General features: G+C 50.9%; 1 protein-coding gene across 1 annotated transcript; it reads left to right on the top strand.

The window, feature by feature from the left end:
• Window positions 1-8,778: 8,778 nt before the first annotated feature.
• CILP (cartilage intermediate layer protein) lies at window positions 8,779-20,112 on the top strand. Its single transcript, XM_058540547.1, has 8 exons — window positions 8,779-8,857; window positions 11,029-11,121; window positions 11,770-12,039; window positions 13,273-13,452; window positions 13,847-14,161; window positions 14,972-15,080; window positions 15,783-15,940; window positions 17,765-20,112. Exons 1-8 carry the CDS (start codon window positions 8,779-8,781, stop codon window positions 20,110-20,112), a joined length of 3,552 nt encoding a protein of 1,183 aa, XP_058396530.1.
• Window positions 20,113-21,167: the final 1,055 nt, after the last annotated feature.

Genomic DNA, 21,167 nt, shown 5'->3' with positions numbered 1-21,167 from the left:
CTCAGGGCCAATCTTCCTCAACAACAACAAAAAAGAAATGCAAACTAAAACCACAATGAGATCACACTACACATCCATTAGAAGAGCTAAAGACAAACAAGCAATCAAACATGAAACTGTGACAGTGTCAAGTGTTGATGAGAATGCTGGGCAACTGGAACTCTCCTACATTGCTGGTAGGAATGGAAACGGTACAATCTCTCTGGAAAACAGTTTGACAGTTTCTTATAAAGTTAAACATACACTTAACATATAACCCAGCAATCCCACTTCCCAAAGAAATGAAAAACATGTTTACAAAGAAGTCTGTACACAAATATTTATAGCTAAAATGTAATTGCTAAAAACTGGAGACAACCCACATGTCCCTCAGCTGGTGAACGGGTAAATAATCTGTGGTATAGCCATACAATGGAATACTACTTAGCAATAAAAAGGAACGAACTCTTGACTCATGCAACAGCATAGATGATTATACTAACTGAAAGAAAGCAGACGTAAAAGGCTCATACCAAAGGATTCCATTTGTATGACATTATTGAAAAGGCAAAACTACAGGGAAAGAAAACAGGTCAGTGGTTGCCAGCAGCTGGGGATGGAGGGAGGGGTTGATTCCAAAGGGAACTTCTGAGGCGATGGAAATATTTTATATCTTGATTGTGCTGGTAGTTACATGATTGTTTGCACTTGTCAAAAATCATAGAACTATACGCTCAAAAGGGTGAATCTTATAGTATGAAAATTGCCCTTCAATTTTTAAAAATGGGGGGTGGGATTCAAATTCCTTCTTCCCTTTCTTTGCCTTCCCTTTCACTGTCTAACATCGTGTCCTCCAAGGTCTTATTCTCCTGGGGAAAAAAATGCCCCGATTCAGCCACCCTGAGCACTGCCTTGCTTCTTGGAACAAAAGGCCAATGCACTAAGAATGGTCTCTGTGAGCCCACATGTCTGACTCTCTCCCTCTGTCCCACCCCATCAGGCTAAGCCTGCTCACCAAGGCCTTTCTAACCTCCATTTCCGCTTCCTTGCCTGCTCACCCTGGCCATCTGGAGTCCCAAATCCTTACAGCCCAGGTGCTGTGTGGGTGAAAGTTTCTGCTTGGGAAGAGGGAAGCTCCTCACATTCAAATTTCCACAGCTCTGGCCCATAAAACAGCCACGTGGCCTGGGAACATGCAGCCAGAGAGGACGTCTACTCCGTATCTGCCTCACTTCATCCCTGAGCAAGGCCGCCCCCATCACTGGGGCCGGCTCTTCTGGGCTGCCAGCATCTTGGTCAGAGCTGAAGCTGCACCACACCCAGAGCCACCTGGGGCCTTTTGGGGGAGTCATGAAAAGAGGCCTTGGGGCATGGGAAGCAAGCAGCAGAGTCTGGTAGATGCACCAGGGCGAGCTTGATGAACAACCAGGGCAAACACATCATGTAGAATGCGACTAGTCAGGGGAGGGGAGTGTGAACACTCTTGAGATGACACTCTGGTAAGTGTGTACCCCTAATCCTACGCAAAATCATGAATGTGGATATTCCTGAGATATATAGGGGGCACCATGGGGATACTATGATGTCCACATAGAGAATACAAACTCACTGGTTTGTGCAGTAAATATTACAATGTCACTGGGTGTGAGCAAACTATAAAAGTGTGGTGAAGACACTCTGGTGGCTATGAGCACACCATGGCAAGCTAGGTGAACATCATGGCGATATAGCAGGAATCTCACAGTCAGTGGTAAACACACTGGGGCCTCTGGGGGTGTGAATACATTGTGGTAACGAGGGTGAACACTAGGGATGCTGGGTGTGAACATAAGTCTGTGACTATGCTGAATACACTATAGAGACAGTGAGATGACTCTTTTTTTAAGCTCGAGGAGCATTGTGTGATGACCACAATAAGCATATTATGCAAGGTGGAGGGCTCTACTGGACATGTTTTGGGGTATCTGCCAGGCCCATGGCCCATTCTCAGGGAATCTGCTCCTACCTACAACCTGTGTGGAGTAAGCACACCCTACAAGACCAGGTGCTGACCCTCAGACTGCATTGTGTGCAGCAACCAGTGTGGCATGCACGGTTCTGAAGGTTTCTTTCTTTTTCTTCCATTTTCTAAGCTGGAGTTGTTATTACAGTTGTTCAGTTTTGCTCAACTCTTTTGGGATGTATTGATTTGGTTACAAGGTGGGGAGGAGTCATACATGGGTGGGTTTGCAACAGAACAAAGGGAGGGTAAACTCTGAGGTTGACAGTGGTCGGAGGTTAAAGCGGTCTCTTGATATCAAGACTCAACTCCTAATATCAAAGTCAATAGTTAGACCTCTCAGGTAGACTATTATTAGGAAAGAGGTGCTCGTGTTTGTGGTTGTTTTTTTAGTGGGTACATGTCATTTTTTACTTTCCAGGATCCATTTTCCCTCCTTCTGATAACAGCATCACAATTTTCCTTAGGAAAAGTTCAGTCCCTGTGATCCCAGTGGGGTTGATCTACCACTGGCTCCAGAAGTGGGCTTAGCAGAGCTTTCCATCCCACGGTTACAGGGACTGAATCAGGAAGGGGCCAAGGAGAGCCTTTCCCAGTACTTTTGCTGGAACAATTGGGAAAGAGACACTCTCTTTCCACTGGAGATTTGAGATGTGCTAGGAGGGAACCATGGAGCTTCTGGGAGATCCTACATGGGAACAGCTTCTGGTCCAGTTACTGTTGCTGTGTAACAACCTACCCCAAGTCTTAGTGGCTTAAATGACAATGATTTTATTATATTTCATGGATTCCGTAGGTTGGGATTTCATATAGGCCTTGAGTGGGCAATTCTGCATTTCGTAGCATCGATTGAGGCCACTCAGCAGCACTCAACTGGTAGATGGGCTGGTCGGGTCTGGAGGGTCTAAGACAGCTACACTCACATGTTTGGTGCCTGGTGGTGAGGGCTGGAAGGCTGGGCTCAGCTGGAACTACTGACCAGAACATCTACACCAGGCCTTTCCAGTATGGTGGTCTCAGGGTAGGTAGCCTTCTTATATGGCAGCTGGCTTTCCCCAGAGCGAATGTCCCAGGAGATTCAACTGGAAGCTGCTTGACCTTTACTGACCTAGTCTTACAAGTCCACCTCATTCTTGGTTACAAGCAAGTCATAGGCCAGCTCAGATTCAAGTGGAGGGAAATTAGATTCTACCTCTTGATAGTAGAATGGTGCAGTCACATTGTACAAGAACATGTGCAATGAGAGCTATTGTTGCAGCCATCTTTGGAAAATACAGACTGCTATACCCTCACTGAGAATAAAGCCATCTCAAAGGAAGCAGTTGAGATATGACGATGTTATCTGAGTACCTGGATCCAATTTTCCCCAGGACTTCAGTTATGAGAACCATCAGATTCCTTTTCTGCTTAAACCAATCTGAACTGTGCTTTTGTCACTTGCAACTGAAAGAGCTTATACTCTTAGTGTGTGTATCAGTTGTCTATTGCAGCATAACAAACCACTCTAAAACTCAGGGGCTTACAACAATGATTTCTTATTTCTCATGACTCTATGGGTTGGCTGGGCCATTCCTCTGCTGGTCTTACCTGGGCTCACTCATGCAACTGGTTCCCAGGGGCAACTTCGAGTTCAAGTCTGAGTGATTTCACCTCTCTGAGCCTCAGTTTTTCCTCTGTAAAATGGGTTTGATCATCCCTGGTGAGGCTGAAGATGAGAGGATGACCATGAATGTGCTTTGTAAATTACAGAGTGACATCCTCATGTGACTGAACGTTATTATCTGAGACCCAAGAAGGAAAATCAAGGGTAGGAGGGAGGAGACTGAGATGGGGCTTTGAAAGATAGGGACATTCACATCGGTGAGGAGGAAGGGCTGTTTCAAGAGGAGAAGCTGAGGAATAAATCTATAAAGGCACAGAGGTGGAACAGTGACAGACTGTACCCAGGACAGAAACAGACAGTGAGCCCTCCCACTACCCTGGACTCCAGGTCTCTGGGCTCCCCGGTACTGGGTCAGCAGCCCCTGATGGTCACTTAGAGCTGTAGTCAAGTCCTCCAGTCCCCAGGGAGCATCAGCTGCTTGTCCCTAGCTACGCCTGCAAAGCCTCCTCAGGCCACAGGGGCGTGACAATGGGAGCATGGGAGAGTGGTCAGGCAGAGTGTTAGAGAGAAAGCACCTTCCTCTGGAACCACCAGCATCAGGTCAGACCCCTCCCAGTGTTCCCGAGCTCCTTTCCCCTCAGCAGGGTGGGGACCCCTGGCCATAGGCTTGGGTCACAGATGGCCTGGCTAAACTGGGCTCCAAACCCCCAATCCCCTGGACAGGGGTGGGGGTGATTGATGGCTTTCCAGTGTGTTCCAAGCAGGGGCTTGGAGCTGCTGCAGACTAGCCTGGCCTGCAGAAGCCCCAAATGGCCACTTATGGCTGGGGCTGACCCATCCAGGCCAGGCCCTGGACTATCTGGATCTGTGGCTGCCTCCCAAGCCCTGTCTATTCTGGGGTCCTGGCTGATGAGAGCAGCAGCTTCTCCCTCAAAGGAATCCTGGGAGGAGAGGGTGGGGGTAGGCTCAGATTCCCCCAATCTAGCCCTGAGCAGCTCACAGCTCAGTTCCACTTGGGGACAGGAAAGGATTCTTTGACGGGGTGGGGGGAGATGAGCTAGAGGGACACAAATGGCAGGGATGGAATCGGAACCCAGGGATCCTAGCTCACAGTCCCTCAGCCCTGTGCCAACCATGAAAACACCCACCAGCCACTTGGGGCTAGGTAAGTGAGGGGACCTCTGTGTGCGTGCTGGGCCAAGCAAGGAGACCCAGGCAGGAATTGTGGCCTAAAGGGCTCCACTTTGCCAAACTCTCACCCCATAGGGTACCCTGCCTCCCATCACAGAAAGTAGAGAGGGGTGCAACTGGGAGGCAGGGGAGTCCCCTTTCATACACCCTGGAGGTCTTGGAGAGCAATCGGCTGATTACTCTGACGCTGACCTCGGGTCCTCTGGTTTACCTCCCCCTACCTTCCTTTCCTGGCTACCCTGCTGTCCTAATCCAGCCTCGGTGGTCCCTTTGCTTCTCTAGGCTCCCTCTTGACCCCTGGCCAGACTCCTTGGAGCTGTCATTCCTTTCTTTCTCTCCTTCCTGCAGTGTTTGTTGTCAGCATCTTATCAAACCTCACAAGAGCTGGTGGGGGCCTCAGAGTTCACTCAGACTAACTCCTGTTGCACAGGTGGGGACACTGAGGCCCAAGGTCACTTGGGTAGTTGCTTGTCCAAGGTAACACATCAGAATCAGCAACAGAGCCAGGACTAGGCTTTTGACTCCCAAGTTCCTATTTTTCTCCTATCCTTTGATCTGGCTATTGTGACTCAGCCTCTGTCTGTCTGTCTGTCTGTCTGTCCTTGCACCAGCAGGGTTCTCACGGGCTTCACTCAGCTCAGACTCTGCCTTCAAAGCCATGGCTGAAGCTGCATCATGGCTTGGCTTTGACAACAAACCGGACCACACTGGGGCTGGCTACAGGCTCTATGGGCCAAGAGCTGGGGGCCAGGAGGGCGACCAGGCTCCTAGATAGAAAGCAAACCAGAGCTGTGCCCCAGGTCTGCTTGGGGGCTGTCGCTGCTCAACATCCTTTCTCCACTCCCATCCGCTCCCCCATCAGGGCTTATCCAGGGCCATTCTCAGGAGAAAAAGAGCTCCTAAAAGCCTGCTTACACATGTGCACAAGCATGTACTCACACACAGAGAGAAAGACAGATGTATACAGCATATACATAGACACACACACAAGCACACCCACAGCTCTCTGGATGAGGCTCTGCATTGCTGCGCTGTCAGATCATTTCCACGTGAGGCTCTTTTCTCTCAGTGCAAGGACATGTCTCCTCCTTTGTGGCCTCCCAGTGCCCAGCTTAGAGCCTGCTCCATATAGGAGCTCAATAAGAGTGTGTGGAAAGAGCGAGCTGATGCTGGTGTGGAGGGCCACAGGCGCCAGGCCTCCATCTCTAGGCCCTGGCATGAGGCAGGAAGCCCAGGCCAGGCTGGATGAGCCTGGGACATGAGGCAGGCCCGGCAGCTCCTATGGTTGGTCTAGTACACCCCCCTCTCCATCTTCTGCTTCCAACTGGGACTCTATCCTTGTGTGGTCCATGAACCAGCAGCCTCAACATCACCTGGGAGCTTGTTAGAAATGCAGAGTCTTGGGCCTCACCTCAGACTGGCTGAATCAGAAACTCTGGGTATGGGCCCAGCAATCCGTGTTCTAAAAAGCCTTCCAGGGGATTCTAATGCATGCTAAAATTATAGAACCACGGCCTGAGACACAGGCCAACTCATGCTGAGGGGGAGGCGGGGCAAGTCCCGAAGCACAGGCAGCTGCTTCTACCACCTGTGGGTAAGGCTGCTGTTCACATGCTGGTGGGAGCCCATACCCGAAGTCAGACACATACTCACACACACATATATGAGCGGCTGGAGGGGTCTCAGAGAGTCCACGTGCAGGGGGTCTGGGGTCCAATGGGCACAGACAGGCACCCAGATGGCAGTAGGTAGGGGCAGGGAAGAACTGTTCTCACCAGGTGACATCTTGTGCCCTATAATTCCTTTGTCCCTTGTCCCTTCTGAGTTTCTCTGCGTGCTCCCTCAGAGGCCAGAGAAGATAAGCAGTTGTCCAACTCAGACCAGGCACCCTCAGCTGAAAGGCCAGGTGGCCTGTGTGCCTAAGAGAGTTTGGAGTATGTGCTAAAACCAGCAAAATTCTTTCTCTGCATGGGCGGGCCAGGGCCAGGGGAATGTGGGGGATCAGCAAGCAAAGCCTAGGCAAGAGCACACCATCCCCTGAGCCATGAAACGCTGCCCAGATGTAGAATTCCCCTTGGCCTCTCCCCTGGGCTGCTCCCAGTGCCCACCCCAGCTCCCCACCGTCTCTCTGTTCTGTGGAGCCCCAGGCAGCTGCCCACCTGGTCCATCACCAGGCCCTGCGGCATCTCCCCCTAAGGATCTGGAAGTGAAATCCTGGCCTCTGGGAGCTGCAGGGGATGTGGGGAGGGGAGCGGGAGGCCGAGCCTCCTCATGCTCAGATCTGGTTTCGCTGCCGCTTCCCGTGGCACACTGCCACAGGCTGAGCCACCAGCTGTGCTATATAAGGCCCCGCGGCTGGACCGCTGAAGAGACGAAGACTTGGACCCCCCAGCTGAGGAGTCCCGCTCAGGACACGGTGAGTTCCACTCCCAGTCCCCTCACCCCATTCCTGCACCCCGCTGCCTGCTCAGCTACTCCTGTCCTCCCCTGACCACCCTCATCTCCCCCAGAGAAGACTCCCCTTTCTGCTTTGGAGTTCTCTCTATTCTCCCATTGGCCAAGGCCTCTCCCTCCCCCACCTGAGGTCAGGGACCCTCCAATGGCCCCAATCAAGGTCTCTGTACCTCTGGGCGCCCTGCTTCTTTCCTGCGGTCAGCCAGTCTGCTTTGTCCGAGAGTTCTGAGGGGTGTGGGATGGGGAGACTGACCAGCAGAGCATACTGAGGAAACTTCCGTGGGCTGCCAGATGGGAAATGGTTTTTCCACAAGGTGCCTCAGGCCACCTTGGCCTCCCAGACAGTCTTGGAGCGGTCTCAGACTGAATGCTGAGCAGGCCTGCGGAGCGCTCAGCTCTCTGCTCAGAGCCTGGGAGCTTGCGGTAAGATACGCCAAGAGCTGGAGACCTTGGGGACTCCCTTGTTTCTGTTCTCTGGGCTGAGAGACAGGTGGTGGTGGGGTGAGTGGGCTTAGAGCTAGATGGTCTGCAATGTGGGATTGGTCTGTTCTTCCCCGGGGACAGCCAAGTAATTTTGAATTTTTTTTCCAGAAAGGAAGACTCTCCCCTTTCCCACTACACCCTGGATTTTGGAGGTTGAAGGGAACTACTTTTGAATCTCCAGGAACTGTTCAGATTCTGGGCTGGCCAGAGCTCTGGGGCGAGAGAAAAATGAGCAGGAGCCTAGGCCCTGCTCCATGGGCCCTTGTCCTTACTGCCAGGCCTGCTTTCCTCTCCCGTTCCTGCAGCCCCGAGCCCACAGTCAGCAGTTATTGGGCAGCCCCAGCCTTGCACAATACGTCCCCTCTGATTTCCTTCAGCGGGCTCCTGGCTGTGTAACTCCCAGCCAGGCCCCAAACAAACAGGCCAGAAATGTGTTCCAGCTGCAGCCAGTGCACATCTGGGAATGTGTTCACGGAGGTGGTGTGTCTGAAGCATCTGCACCCTCCACCTTGCCTGCCCTGTGAGAGGCCACTGTTGTTGGGGCTGGCGCTGCACGGCCTTAATATGTAGCCCCTTTGTGCGAGAGTGTGACCCCCACCAAAGGGTAGCAAAGCATGCCCCCAAGCCCAGGTCTTGGAAGTGATTAATGAGTCACTGAGAGGCTGCTGGGTGTGAGACCAGGCCCCTCCTCATTGGCAAGGGAACTCCTCGCCCCTATTTCTCCCTTGTGCCCCATCTCGATGTGGGGCCCTGGCACCTGGACCCATGGTTTGAATCCAAGTCTGCCTCATCTGAACTCAGATTCTGAGCCTCTGCCTCTCCCAAGCTGCCTGGATTCACAACTTGGGCAGGTGTCACCTCCTACAAGACTTCATTCTGTCTACCCTTCCACCATTGACAAGTCAAGAAATAGTTCTGCTCAAGCCATAAGAGGTGACTTAGAAATGTGGAACCTGACAAGCTTTGTTTCTTTGCAGGTCATTGAATCTGAGAAACTTCCCAGGGGACCACATTCCAGGGACGACCCAACTCTGTGAAGCACCCTCACCCACCTCCTGTCACGTTCCCCATGGGGCCTGGGGGAAAGATGGTGGGGACCAAAGCCTGGGTGTTCTTCTTCCTGGTCCTGGAGTTCACCCCTGTGTTGGGTACAGGCTAAGTATTTGCTATCTCCCAAATCCCCCACTTGCCATAGTGAAGTCATATCTGGTCTGGGACTCAACTATGCATCTGCCTTAAGCCACAGCAATGGCCTTAAGACCTGAGGCTGGTTTATAGACTCACTCATAATTTATACCCTGCTTGTTTTCCCAAAGGATTTGAGATAGTTCCCAATACTAAAACTCACAAAACAGAATATTTTTTTTTGGCAAGAGAGATTGGCCATGAGCTAACATCTGTTGCCAATCTTCCTCTTTTTGCTGAGGAAGATTGGCCCTGAGCTAACATCTGTGCCCATCTTCCTCTATTTTGTATATGGGATGCCGCCACAGCATGGCTTGATGAGTGGTGCATATGCCCTTGCCCAGGATCCAAACCTGAGACCCCTGGGACGCCAAAGTGGAGCATGCGAACTTAATCACTATGCCACTGGGCTGGCCCCCAGAACAGAATCTTTTAAATGAGGAGAGGGATGAGCTGTCATTCAGAGGGAGGAAAAAAAGATAAAAGGGTTATCGCCCCTAAGTGCTAAAGTTAGCTCTGAGCTTCAAGGCAGACAAAGCAAAAGGGAATCACAGGGATCACTGAGTTCTCAGAAGCGGGTTTGGGGTTTCATGAAAATTCTTCTGGTCTAAAGCTCAGTTTCATTTAGAAAGGAAATGAACTTTCATTCAGGATCATTTAGATCCTGCAGCCAAATTTCACAGACACCAAAACCCCTTCTGGTCTCCTTGTCCTCTGACCTCATCCTCTGGAGACACTGAGTTTTCTAATGAACAAGTAGAGAGAATTTGCCTGGTGGACTCCCCGAGGCATCTAAGCATCAGAGCTCCCAGTATTACCCTGTATATTCTCTCCCACCTCCCCTTCCTCTCCTGATTTCTACCCACAAACTCAGGTAAAGCAAAAAATGCTCAAAACCCTCTTTTAAAACTGCACTCACGGCAGGCTTTGTGACCGCAGATACAGGAACAAAGGCTGTCTCAGCCTCTTGCCAAACCCAGTGTGTGCCCACCTCCCGCCTTGTTCTTTCCATCCTGACAGCTGCTGTTTGTGAAGATGATTAACATTCAACCATCTGAGGGGAAATCAGATTAGTTTGATTAAAAGAGCTCCTATCACCCCAATTAAGCAGCATAGAGCATTCTGATTTGGCTCCTCACGTGAGAGTTAATTGCCTTTCAAAGCTTTTGCAGCTCCCTGCTCTCCTCTCTCCTTCTCATTCTGGAGCCCCCAACCCAGCCTCAAGTGGGGTGGGGCTGGAAGCTGCCTGTGGCCCGAGGACCCTGTACCCATCCTCAGGCAGACCCTGCCACCCTGGGGTCAGGAAATAGAGGACCGTTACCCCAATTAGGCCATATGAGACCTCTGGGGAAGGTGGACTCCCAAAGCCAAACTTTGCCAAAGGAAGGGAAATGGATGTCTATTGTCCAGGCATTGAGCTACAAGGAGTTGCTACCACTTATTCAGCAAATACTATGTGCTAGAAATTGTTCTAAGTGGATTTTATGAATGAGCTTATCTAATCCCCACAATCCTCTGTGGCAGGAACTATTATTATCCTCGTTTTATGATGAGGGAATAGGGGCCAGATGAATTAAGTATCTGGCCCCAGGTCACACAGTTGGGAAGTGGCAGAGCCTCTGGAGCTCACGCTCTCCATCCCCCTATACTTCAGACATGTTTATTTGTGTTACCTCATGGAATCCTCATGCCAACTGGACCACCCTGTGAGGTGGGAATTAATATCTCCATTTTGTAGATGAGGAAAATAAGGCTCCATTCTGCCAAGAAGGACAGGCCCAGACCCTAATGTAGGAGCCCCTGCTCACCGGGTGCTCAGCAGCATCTAATGATCATTTCTAGAATAAGAGCAAAAAGAGAACTACCATTTGTTGAGCACGCACTACATGCCAGGTCCCTGCACGCTGAATATGCCCTATGCTGTAGTGATTATTAGTGCAGCCCTATTTTGTGGGGAAATAGATTTAGAGGAATAAAGCTTTGTGAGGTTGCACAGCCAGTAAGTGGCAGAGTGGAGATTTGAACCTACGTCCAGTGCTTGTGCTCCATCTACCACATCACACTACTTCCTTGCATTTTGAGAGGCTGGTAGCAGGACCAGTTCTGGCCTCTCACTTCTCCTGCTGGCCCTCAGGGAGGCAGACGATGCTCATTCAGTCAGTGAGAAGAGTCCAGCCTGGGAAGAGGACCCTCAGCGTCTTCGCCAAGCCTGCTGACCCCCTGGAGAGTGAGTTGTGGCGGGGGCAGGGAGGGGTCAGCAGTCTTTACTGAGCTTGGGCACAATGTCAGGGTTCCATGGCAACTCTCTTTTACAAGGCCTACATCATTTTATTTGGCCTACATCTCTGTCCAGGCAGACAGTCCTAGTATATAGGACAGTTCAGAATCATGAAGCTGCCTGATATATTCCAGGAATTGCTGGAGCCAGGGCACAGACTGGTAGGGAGAGAGGGGGGAAGATGAGGATGGAGAGATCGCAGGAGCCAGCTCACCAGCACCCTGAATGCCTGGCTAAGGGAGTTAACGCTGGGAGTCTTGTGGGCAAGCCACATGAAGAAAGGTCACCATGACAGTGTTGGGGAGGGGCGGGGATCAGGTCAGGGGGAACCTCGAGGAAGAGAGACCAGGTAGGAAGTTACTGACATGGTACAGCCAGGCTGCTGAGAGCTTTAATGGAGCCCTTGGCAGCGGGGGCTGCAGAAGGGTAAGAGATGGGAGAGGTGCTGGAGAGGGAGATGCAACAGGGCCTGAGACCAGTGTGGGGGTAGGTGAGAGGTATGAGAGATGACTGCCAGGAGTTGAGCAGGAAAGGGGAAGGGGAGCTCACCTGGGGCTCCAGGGCCTAGCTCCTCTTCAGCCTGGCTCTATCTCTCAGTTCCTGGTGAGTGGACAACATGGTTCAACATTGACCACCCAAGTGGGAAGGGTGACTACGAGCGGCTGGATGCTATTCACTTCTACTATGGAGACCGTGTGTGTGCTCGGCCCCTGCGGCTTGAGGCTCGCACTACTGACTGGAGGCCTGCAGGCAGCACTGGCCAGGTGGTCCATGGCAGTCCCCGTGAGGGCTTCTGGTGCCTCAACAGGGAGCAGCGGCCCGGCCAGAACTGCTCCAATTACACCGTACGCTTCCTCTGCCCGCCAGGTGAGCCTAAACGGCCCCCACCCCCTACCTCCCACCAGCCATAGCACAGGGAGAGGCCAGGACCTGCCTCTGCCACGGGAATGCTGGATATCACACATATACACACGTTTCAACCCCCTAATAATAAGCCACTAGTGTCAAGAGAGCCATAATCTTCCCAAAGGTGTTCTGTGTTTACGGGTGCTCTCCATTGCATCTACTTCATTGAGTACCTGTGGCTTAGTGGTGAAGATCACATCCCTGGCCTATCAGCTGTACTGTGTTCCTCAGGCAAATTTTCTGAAGCTCCTTGAGCCTTAGGTTTCTCACATGTAGAACAGGGGTAATATCAGAAGGGTTTTTATGAAGATTAAATAAGATAATGAATGTAGAGGGCTTAAACCAGGTGAACGCGCACTAAGTGTTGATTTCTGTGATAGTTCCTATGTGCCAGGCACTGTGCTAATTATCTATATTACTCGATCTTTACAACTGGCAGGAGGAATCTCTATTTTGACAAGTCACTCCAGGTTCAGAGAGGTTAGGATACACAGCTGCTAAGTAGCGAGCTGGGATTTAAACCCATGTCTGTTTTTGTGGAGTCCACGAGTTCATGCTCTTTACATCCTCCCGCCCCACCCTGGATAATTACGGAGCCAACTGCAGGCCTGCCCACTTCTTGGGTGGGCACCCTCCCCTTTTAGAATTCCGCCAGCGCACACAGCCTGACCCTGCAGGCCCAGGTGGCAGTGGTGGTCATCTGGGGTGGGAGCTCAGGCTGTGCAAGGTCTCCTGGGCCAGGTCTGAGGCCTAAATTCTTGCACACAGGTGTCAGTCCAGAGGTGAGGAGGGTGGGCAGAAGGGGGCTTGATGTCTGAGTTACTGAGGTCAAAGGGCCTGACTTTACAGGGAGCCCTTCCACAGGAGCACGTGGCTGTTTCCACACTGGTAGAAAGGGAAGATGGTGCTATGCCTGCACATCCTAGGACAGCATATCAAAGTCCCAGGGCCTGGCCAACAAGTCCCTCTCGGGGCCATCCCTAGCCCACATGGTACCTTTGTACAAATGAGAGATACCACTTCCTCAAAACTCTTGACTTCTATCTGTTGGAAAACTCATTGCAGTAAATATAAATATCAATGACATCTATGATGTAAACCCTGTCTCTGTGAGAAAAAACAGCCTCACGTCAGATTTCCTGACAGAGTCCCCTTGAGAGGGAAGTCAGACCATCTGCTGATCATGCTTTGCAGGGTCCCTGCGCCGAGACACAGAGCGCATTTGGAGCCCGTGGTCTCCCTGGAGCAAGTGTTCTGCTCCCTGTGGTCACACTGGCGTCCAGACCCGCACGCGCACCTGCTTGGCGGAGACGGTGTCACTGTGCAGTGAGGCCGCTGAGCAGGGCCGGCACTGCATGGACCAGGCCTGTTCAGGTACTACCCTTGCTCTTGGTACTGGGCAGGGCGTGGGGCTGAGGCTGAAGCAGCCTAGAATAGGTTGGAGGGTCAGACTGAGATGGATTCAGCCATTCATTCAAGTAATAACTGAGCATCTATTATGTGCTCTGATGGGGGATATAGAGGATAATGTGGGAGCACAGAGCAGGGTCAATTATCATAGCTTAGGGGAATAAAGGAAGGCTTCCTAGAGGAGGTGTCCCAAGCTAAGTCTTCAAGGATGAGTAGGAATTAGTCATGAGGGCTGATAAGGAAGGATAACAAAAGCCTAAGGAGGAGGGGAAGCATATGTAAGTCCACAGGCTGGGATGTGGCTGAAGGAGGGCCAGAATCCATATAAGTCCTCCTGATGTGGCCCCTTCTTCCACAGCCTGTGACCTGACCTGCCCCATGGGCCAAGTGAATGCTGACTGTGATGCCTGCATGTGCCAGGACTTCGTGCTGCGTGGGGCTGTCTCCCTCCCTGGGGGTGCCCCAGCCTCAGGGGCCACTGTCTATCTGTTGACAAAAATGCCTAAGCCACTGACCCAGACAGACAGCAGTGGGAGGTTCCGAGTCCCTGGCTTGTGCCCCGATGGCAAAAGCATCCTGAAGATCACAAAGGCCAAGTTTGCCCCCATCGTGCTCACAATGCCAAAGACTAGCTTGAAGGCAGTCACCATTAATGCGGAGTTCAAGAGGGCAGGTACTTAAGTTCTCTGGGTTAGGGCTGGGGAGGAAGGCTGGACTTTTAAATAAAGGGATTACAGTGCTAAGAGCTGGCTTCCCAGCTTGCCCAGAGTAAAACTCAAAATCCTTACCATGACCCACAAGGCCCAATATCATTTGGCACCCTCATTACTTCTCTGCTCTCCTCTCCTGTTACCCTCCCCTCTGACAGCCCCCAATGAATCCCTCTATTCCAGCCACAATGGCCTCCTATCTGTTCCTCAAACACACAGGCACACTCCTGCCTCAGGGCCTTTGTACTTGCTATATACTCTGCTTGGAGTGTTCTTCCCCCAGATATTGGCATGGTTTGCTCCCTCAAATGTATGAGTTCTTCCCTGGCCACCTTATCTGACGTAGTCAATTACAATACAGTGTGAGGCTTGGAGGTCTTAGAGAGAGAGGCTGGGGGAATTCAGAAATGGTACAGAATGGCCAGAAAATTCTGATGGAGGCAGCAGAACAGACATATCGCATTATTCAAAGTAGTCAGCTCTGTCCCAGTGGCAGGGCTTGGGAATCTTGGCCGGCACAATGTCTCCTTAGTTCTCCATTGCCCCACCCAGACATTGCTTGAGAGGCTGTGGAGCAGTTTCCAGGCTGAAGGGGTGGAGGGGATGCACTTCATTCTGGACCAGTTCCCTTATTGGGACCATTAGAGAGGGGCTGGGGGCAGGATGTGAAGTCTTACAATTTTAACACATGTCAAAGGACCTGAGGGCAAAAGGCTCTGAAGAATCTGTCACAAAGAAAAACCCAAAACACCGTTTCTCATCTTCTGTCCCAGAGACTCCATACATTGTGATGAACCCCAATACAAAAGCACGGAGAGCTGGGCAGAGTGTGGCCTTGTGCTGTAAGGCCACGGGGAAGCCTAGTCCAGACAAGTACTTCTGGTGAGTATTCTGCCAGCTGCCTTGCCCAAGTCTTCTCCTGGAGACTAGAGTTTTCTTGCATTGAGTCGGACTTATTAATCATAACAATAACCCACAGAATAAAGTTATAAGTAAGGCCCTGGTGCAGATCCCGGAAGTTGGCACTTACCAGTGGGGACCAGCAGGGTTGAGGCCACCTAGACAACCAGCAAGCCCTGTCTTTGCCCTCTCGAAGCTGGGGTCCCCACAGAGCAGCTCTGGTCTCGGGGTCCTGACTTGCATATCCTCGGGACACAGAACGAGGTTTTTCATCCCCTGCTTCCCCTGACAAAGGCAAACAAGGTCAGAGTCCCAGGCGGCTGTGAGTCCTTTACCCTTCACAGACATTGTACGGCCATTATCTTGTTTGACCCTCCCAACAATTCTGTGAAGTCAGCTAGGAATTATTGCTCCCATTTTATAGGCCAGGAAGCTGAGCTCAGAGAGGTGAGATGATTTGTCCAAGGATCCATAGCCAGTTAGTGGTGGAGCTGAGACTCAGAATCAAGTCCCTTGACTCCCAGGCCAGTCAGTACTCTCAGATGAGCTGAGTCAAACGTGGTGTTGGCATCTGCAGGGACCCATCCACCATCTGTCTCCCTGGCTGCTTGCCCCTGGCACTAGTCCCCAAGGATACCTGCCCTCCCGCTGCCCCCTCAGGCTGTGCCTCTCCATCCCTTGCAGGTACCACAATGGCACGCTGCTGGATCCCTCTCTCTACAAGCATGAGAGCAAGCTGGTGCTGAGGAACGTGCAGCGGGAACAGGCTGGGGAGTACTTCTGCAAGGCCCAGAGTGATGCTGGGGCTGTGAAGTCCAAAGTTGCCCAGCTGACTGTCATAGGTAAGCCTGTCAGGGTCCCTGGAGGACCCCTGCCACTGTTGGGGAACACCCCACTGGGTAAAACTGAGCAGTAAAAACTTGGGCTTTTCTGTGCTGTACATAGTGTTATGCCCTCCGGGACACAAAGATGGCATAGACCCCAAACCTACCTCACAAAGCTGCCACTCCAGAAGGGTGAAGGAATGTAAATAAGAGACAAATAAGTAAAGATAGAGAAATGTAGCTAGACCAGGCGATAAGGGGCCATGGACTCTATAGATGAGAGACAGAGACCTCCCACCTGTCCCAGGTGGTAGTGACCACGGATGGCTGCTTGAGGGAGCAGCATTTCATTGGGGCTTAAACAGTGGTTCTCAGCCTTGGCAGCCCATTGGGGTCACCTGTTGAGTTTTTTAAAAATATTGATGCCGTGGTCTTACCCCAGAGAGTTTGATTTCATTGGTTTGGGATATGGCCTGGGCATGTACAATTTAAAAGCTCCCTCAGGTGATTCTAATTTGCAAGCAACGTTGTGAACCCCTGCTCTTAAAGAATGGCCAGGGACTGTGTATATGGAGGTCGGGCGTTCCAGATCAAGGCACCAGCAGTGAGCAAAGGTATAGAAGAGGGAAAACTAAGGGGGCTTTACAAGAAAGGGTGACCTGATTAGAGCTGGCTCCAAGAAGTGAGCTGGAGGGAGAGAGACTCGAGGCCAAGGCTAATCAGGAACCTGTACTTTGAAAGTGAGGGAGAAGCAGGATATCTTAGTAATTGGCCTAAACAAAACCAAAGAAAAGGCAGAGGAGAGAAAATTTATTGGAAGGATTCTGGAATATTTCACAGACTCCAAGAATGTTGAGCAACAGACCTCAGGACAGACAGGACACAGGGCACTTGGAGCCCTGTCAGCAGTGGTTCCCAACCATAATACCAACACGCCCTGTTTGTCACAGTTATTTTTAATACTTTAAATTTTAAAAATATTTTTACTATTCTGAAGTTAAATTTATAGATAAGAACTTAATTACATACAATTTCCAAATATATATGCACATGGCCCTCACTACAACACAAAGGAGAAACCTTAAAAAATCATTTTAATACAAAATAGTATGTATTTCAATATGTAAATGTTTTGGCATAATGATACAAGAATGCCAACCAAGAAGTCAGACATGCACTGCAATCCAGTCACCATGAATGTGACAGCTACAAATGCTGATGGATAAGGGGTATCATTTTGTGGTTTACATTCCTTGGGTAATCTTGTTGTAGGTATATGGTTTTTCTGAGATAAGGAACAATTCTTGGTATTGTCCCAAGCTAAACAAAGTACAATCTCAGCTTGATTGCAGTTGCATTCTTAAAAAATTCATTGTATGTTCAAAGACATGTAAAAAATACTAGGCTCTGATAATTTTCAACAGGTTTTCCACCTACGTGAATAGCTATTGGGACATGTGAAAGTCATACAGGTTGCAGAAAAATTCTTTATGCAGACCAGTGTCAGGCATCGCAAGACACAGAGCAGCAATGCCCCCTGCCCACTATATGCTGGTAGCACTTTCAATTTTGGTGGTAACTCAAAACACCCTCACAAATTTTCAAGATTTCACCAATGAAAACCACTACTCTAGTGGTCTCAGCAACCAACTCTGTTTCCCCATGTATTAAATGGGTTTAGTAATAGCTGTTCTATCTGCCGCAGAGGAGTTCTGTGAGAATTGGGATCATGGATACGCAAGTACTTTGAAAACCATAAACCACTGCAGAGAGGTGAGGTTGAGGGGTCCTTTGTGTAGGACGTGAACTTACATTTAATATCCACACCATTTCCCTCCACAGCCCCTGATGAGACTCCTTGCAACCCAACCCCTGAGAGCTACCTTATCCGGCTGCCCCACGATTGCTTCCAGAATGCCACCAACTCCTTCTACTATGATGTGGGCCATTGCCCTGTCAAGACCTGTGCAGGGCAGCAGGATAATGGGGTCAGGTGCCGGGATGCTGTGGAGAACTGCTGCGGCATCTCCAAAACAGAAGAGAGGGAGATCCAGTGCAGTGGGTACACGCTGCCCACCAAGGTGGCCACAAAGTGCAGCTGCCAGCGGTGTACAGAGACCCGGAGTATCGTGCGGGGCCGTGTCAGCGCCGCTGACAATGGGGAACCCATGCGCTTTGGCCATGTGTACATGGGAGGCAACCGTGTGAGCATGACTGGCTACAAGGGCACTTTCACCCTCAATGTCCCCCAGGACACTGAGAGGCTGGTGCTCACATTTGTGGATAGGTTGCAGAAGTTCGTCAACACCACCAAAGTGCTGCCCTTCAACAAGAAGGGAAGTGCAGTGTTCCATGAGATCAAGATGCTTCGGCGGAAAGAGCCCATCATCTTGGAGGCCGTGGAAACCAACATCATCCCCTTGGGGGAGATGGATGGCGAAGACCCTATGGGTGAGCTGGAGATCCCATCCAAGAGTTTCTACAGGCAGAATGGGGAGCCCTACACAGGAAAAGTGAAGGCCAGTGTGACCTTCCTGGATCCCCGCAATATTGCCACAGCCACAGCTGCCCAGAGTGACCTAAACTTCATCAATGATGAAGGAGACACCTTCCCTCTTCGGACATACGGCATGTTTTCTGTGGACTTCACAGATGAGGCCACCTCAGAGTCACTTAATGTTGGCAAGGTGAAGGTCCACCTCGACTCGACACAAGTCAAGATGCCAGAGCATGTGCCCATGATGAAACTCTGGTCGCTCAACCCAGACACAGGGCTGTGGGAGGAGGAAGATGACTTCAAATTTGAAAGCCAAAGGCGGAAGAGAAGGGAAGACAGAACCTTCCTGGTGGGCAACATGGAGATCCGCGAGAGGAGGCTCTTTAACCTGGACGTCCCTGAAAGCAGGAGGTGCTTTATCAAGGTGAGGGCCTACCGGAGTGAGAGGTTCTTGCCCAGTGAGCAGATCCAGGGGGTCGTGGTGTCTGTGATCAACCTGGAGCCCAGGACTGGCTTCTCGTCCAACCCCAGGGCCTGGGGCCGCTTTGACAGTGTCATTACAGGCCCCAATGGGGCCTGTGTGCCTGCCTTCTGCGATGACCAGTCCCCTGATGCCTACTCCGCCTACGTCTTGGCAAGCCTGGCTGGGGAAGAACTAGAAGCAGTGGAGTCTTCTCCTAAATTCAACCCAAATGCAATTGGCGTCCCTCAGCCCTACCTCAACAAGCTCAAGTACCGTCGGACAGACCATGAGGACCCACGGGTTAAGAAGACAGCTTTCCAGATCAGCATGGCCAAGCCAAGGCCCAATTCAGCTGAGGAAAGCAATGGGCCCATCTACGCCCTTGAGAACCTCCAGGCATGTGAGGAGGCACCACCCAGTGCGGCCCACTTCCGTTTCTACCAGATTGAGGGGGATCGGTATGACTACAACACAGTCCCCTTCAATGAAGACGACCCCATGAGCTGGACTGAAGACTACCTGGCATGGTGGCCCAAGCCAATGGAGTTCAGGGCCTGCTACATCAAGGTGAAGATCGTGGGGCCACTGGAGGTGAATGTGCGATCCCGCAACATGGGGGGCACCCACCGGCAGACAGTGGGGAAGCTGTACGGAATCCGGGATGTGAAGAGCACACGGGACAGGGACCAGCCCAATGTCTCATCTGCCTGTTTGGAGTTCAAGTGCAGTGGGATGCTCTATGATCAGGACCGTGTGGACCGTACACTGGTGAAGGTCATCCCCCAGGGCAGCTGCCGTCGAGCTAGTGTAAACTCCATGCTACATGAGTACCTGGTCAACCACCTACCACTGGCAGTCAACAATGACACCAGTGAGTACACCATGCTGGCACCCCTGGATCCACTGGGCCACAACTACGGCATCTACACTGTCACTGACCAGGACCCTCGCACGGCCAAGGAGATTGCACTTGGCCGGTGCTTCGATGGTTCATCTGACGGCTCCTCCAGAGTCATGAAGAGCAACGTTGGAGTGGCCCTCACCTTTAACTGCGTAGAGAGGCAAGTGGGCCGCCAGAGTGCCTTCCAGTACCTCCAAAGCACCCCGGCCCAGCCCGCCGCCACAAGCATTGTCAGAGGAAGAGTGCCTTCAAGGAGGCAGCAGCGGTCAAGTAGGGGTGGCCAGCGCCAGCGCAGAGAGGTGGCCTCTCTGAGGTTCAGCAGCCTCTGAACAACTAAGTCTTGCGGTACTTCTCTTCTCCCCCCACCTCACGTGACAGCCATTGTGAGACTGAAGCATAAATTGTCACTCGGTTAATTTAAGCACATCTGTTCTGGGGCAATTTGCTTGTTTGTTTCTTCATGCCTTTACTGTCTTCATCCTGTGATACTGATTGGCACGTAGCCCTCAAAATGGCAAAATAAAGCCCCTTTGTTCTGTTTTTTAAAAGAAACACAAGAAATCGGCTATTGGCAAACTCTGTGGCTTTAACCATTCTTCATTTAGTGCCATCAATGGAAACGTCCTTCCTTTTCTTTTTGCCTGATTTTTCCCACCTTTACAATAATGATAATCTGATGTTGAAGATCAAATAACCAACATAAAGCATATTTCTTGACATTGCTCCATAGGACGTAAGTAAGGCCTCCATCACAGTTCATACATGTCAATGGGGGTAAAATAAAGGAATAAACAACAATATTTTTACTTGAAATGTAAATAACATTGATTTCTTTGCTGAATCTGGAACTCTAGTGCACATTCAATGTTAAGCTATTGAACATAGGGTAATCATAGTTTCTCTACCAAGTCTAGAAAGAATGTCTCCTCATACCCACAGCTGCACTAGGTTGCCAGTTATATTAGCATGTTCCCCTTTACATTTGCCTTTGTTCTTGGTGGAAGCCCAGTGTAGCCCAGAGCAGATGTCTATAAATGCACATTTTGTACTTGATTTTGAATCTGCCGTCCTGTCTTTTAACCATTAAAGTGAGCCAGCTGCTCAGAGGAACAGAGGGGACTCTGGAAACTGGTCACAAGGTGGCGTGAGGCGCAGGCCCCCACTAAGTTACAGGGCTGGGTAACTAGGCACACACTCCAGTGGTCAAGTTTGTTCTCTCGGATCATATTTTCCATTCGCAGAGAACAGCAGAGATTCCTGGAGTTGTGAGCATGTTCTGGGCTCCTGAGCAAAGCTAAAAACATGTCCTGGTTTTTTCTTTCTTTCTTTCCAATACTGGGAGCTTATACAATGGCTTGGCCCAGGGTCCGGCAAGCTGTCCAAA

This window comes from Diceros bicornis, chromosome 5 (assembly GCF_020826845.1).
Source record: "Diceros bicornis minor isolate mBicDic1 chromosome 5, mDicBic1.mat.cur, whole genome shotgun sequence".
In the NCBI taxonomy this organism is placed as follows: Eukaryota; Metazoa; Chordata; class Mammalia; order Perissodactyla; family Rhinocerotidae; genus Diceros; species Diceros bicornis.
The sequence above is the reverse complement of the archived record's forward strand: the minus strand, read 5'-3'. Positions and strand labels throughout refer to the sequence as shown.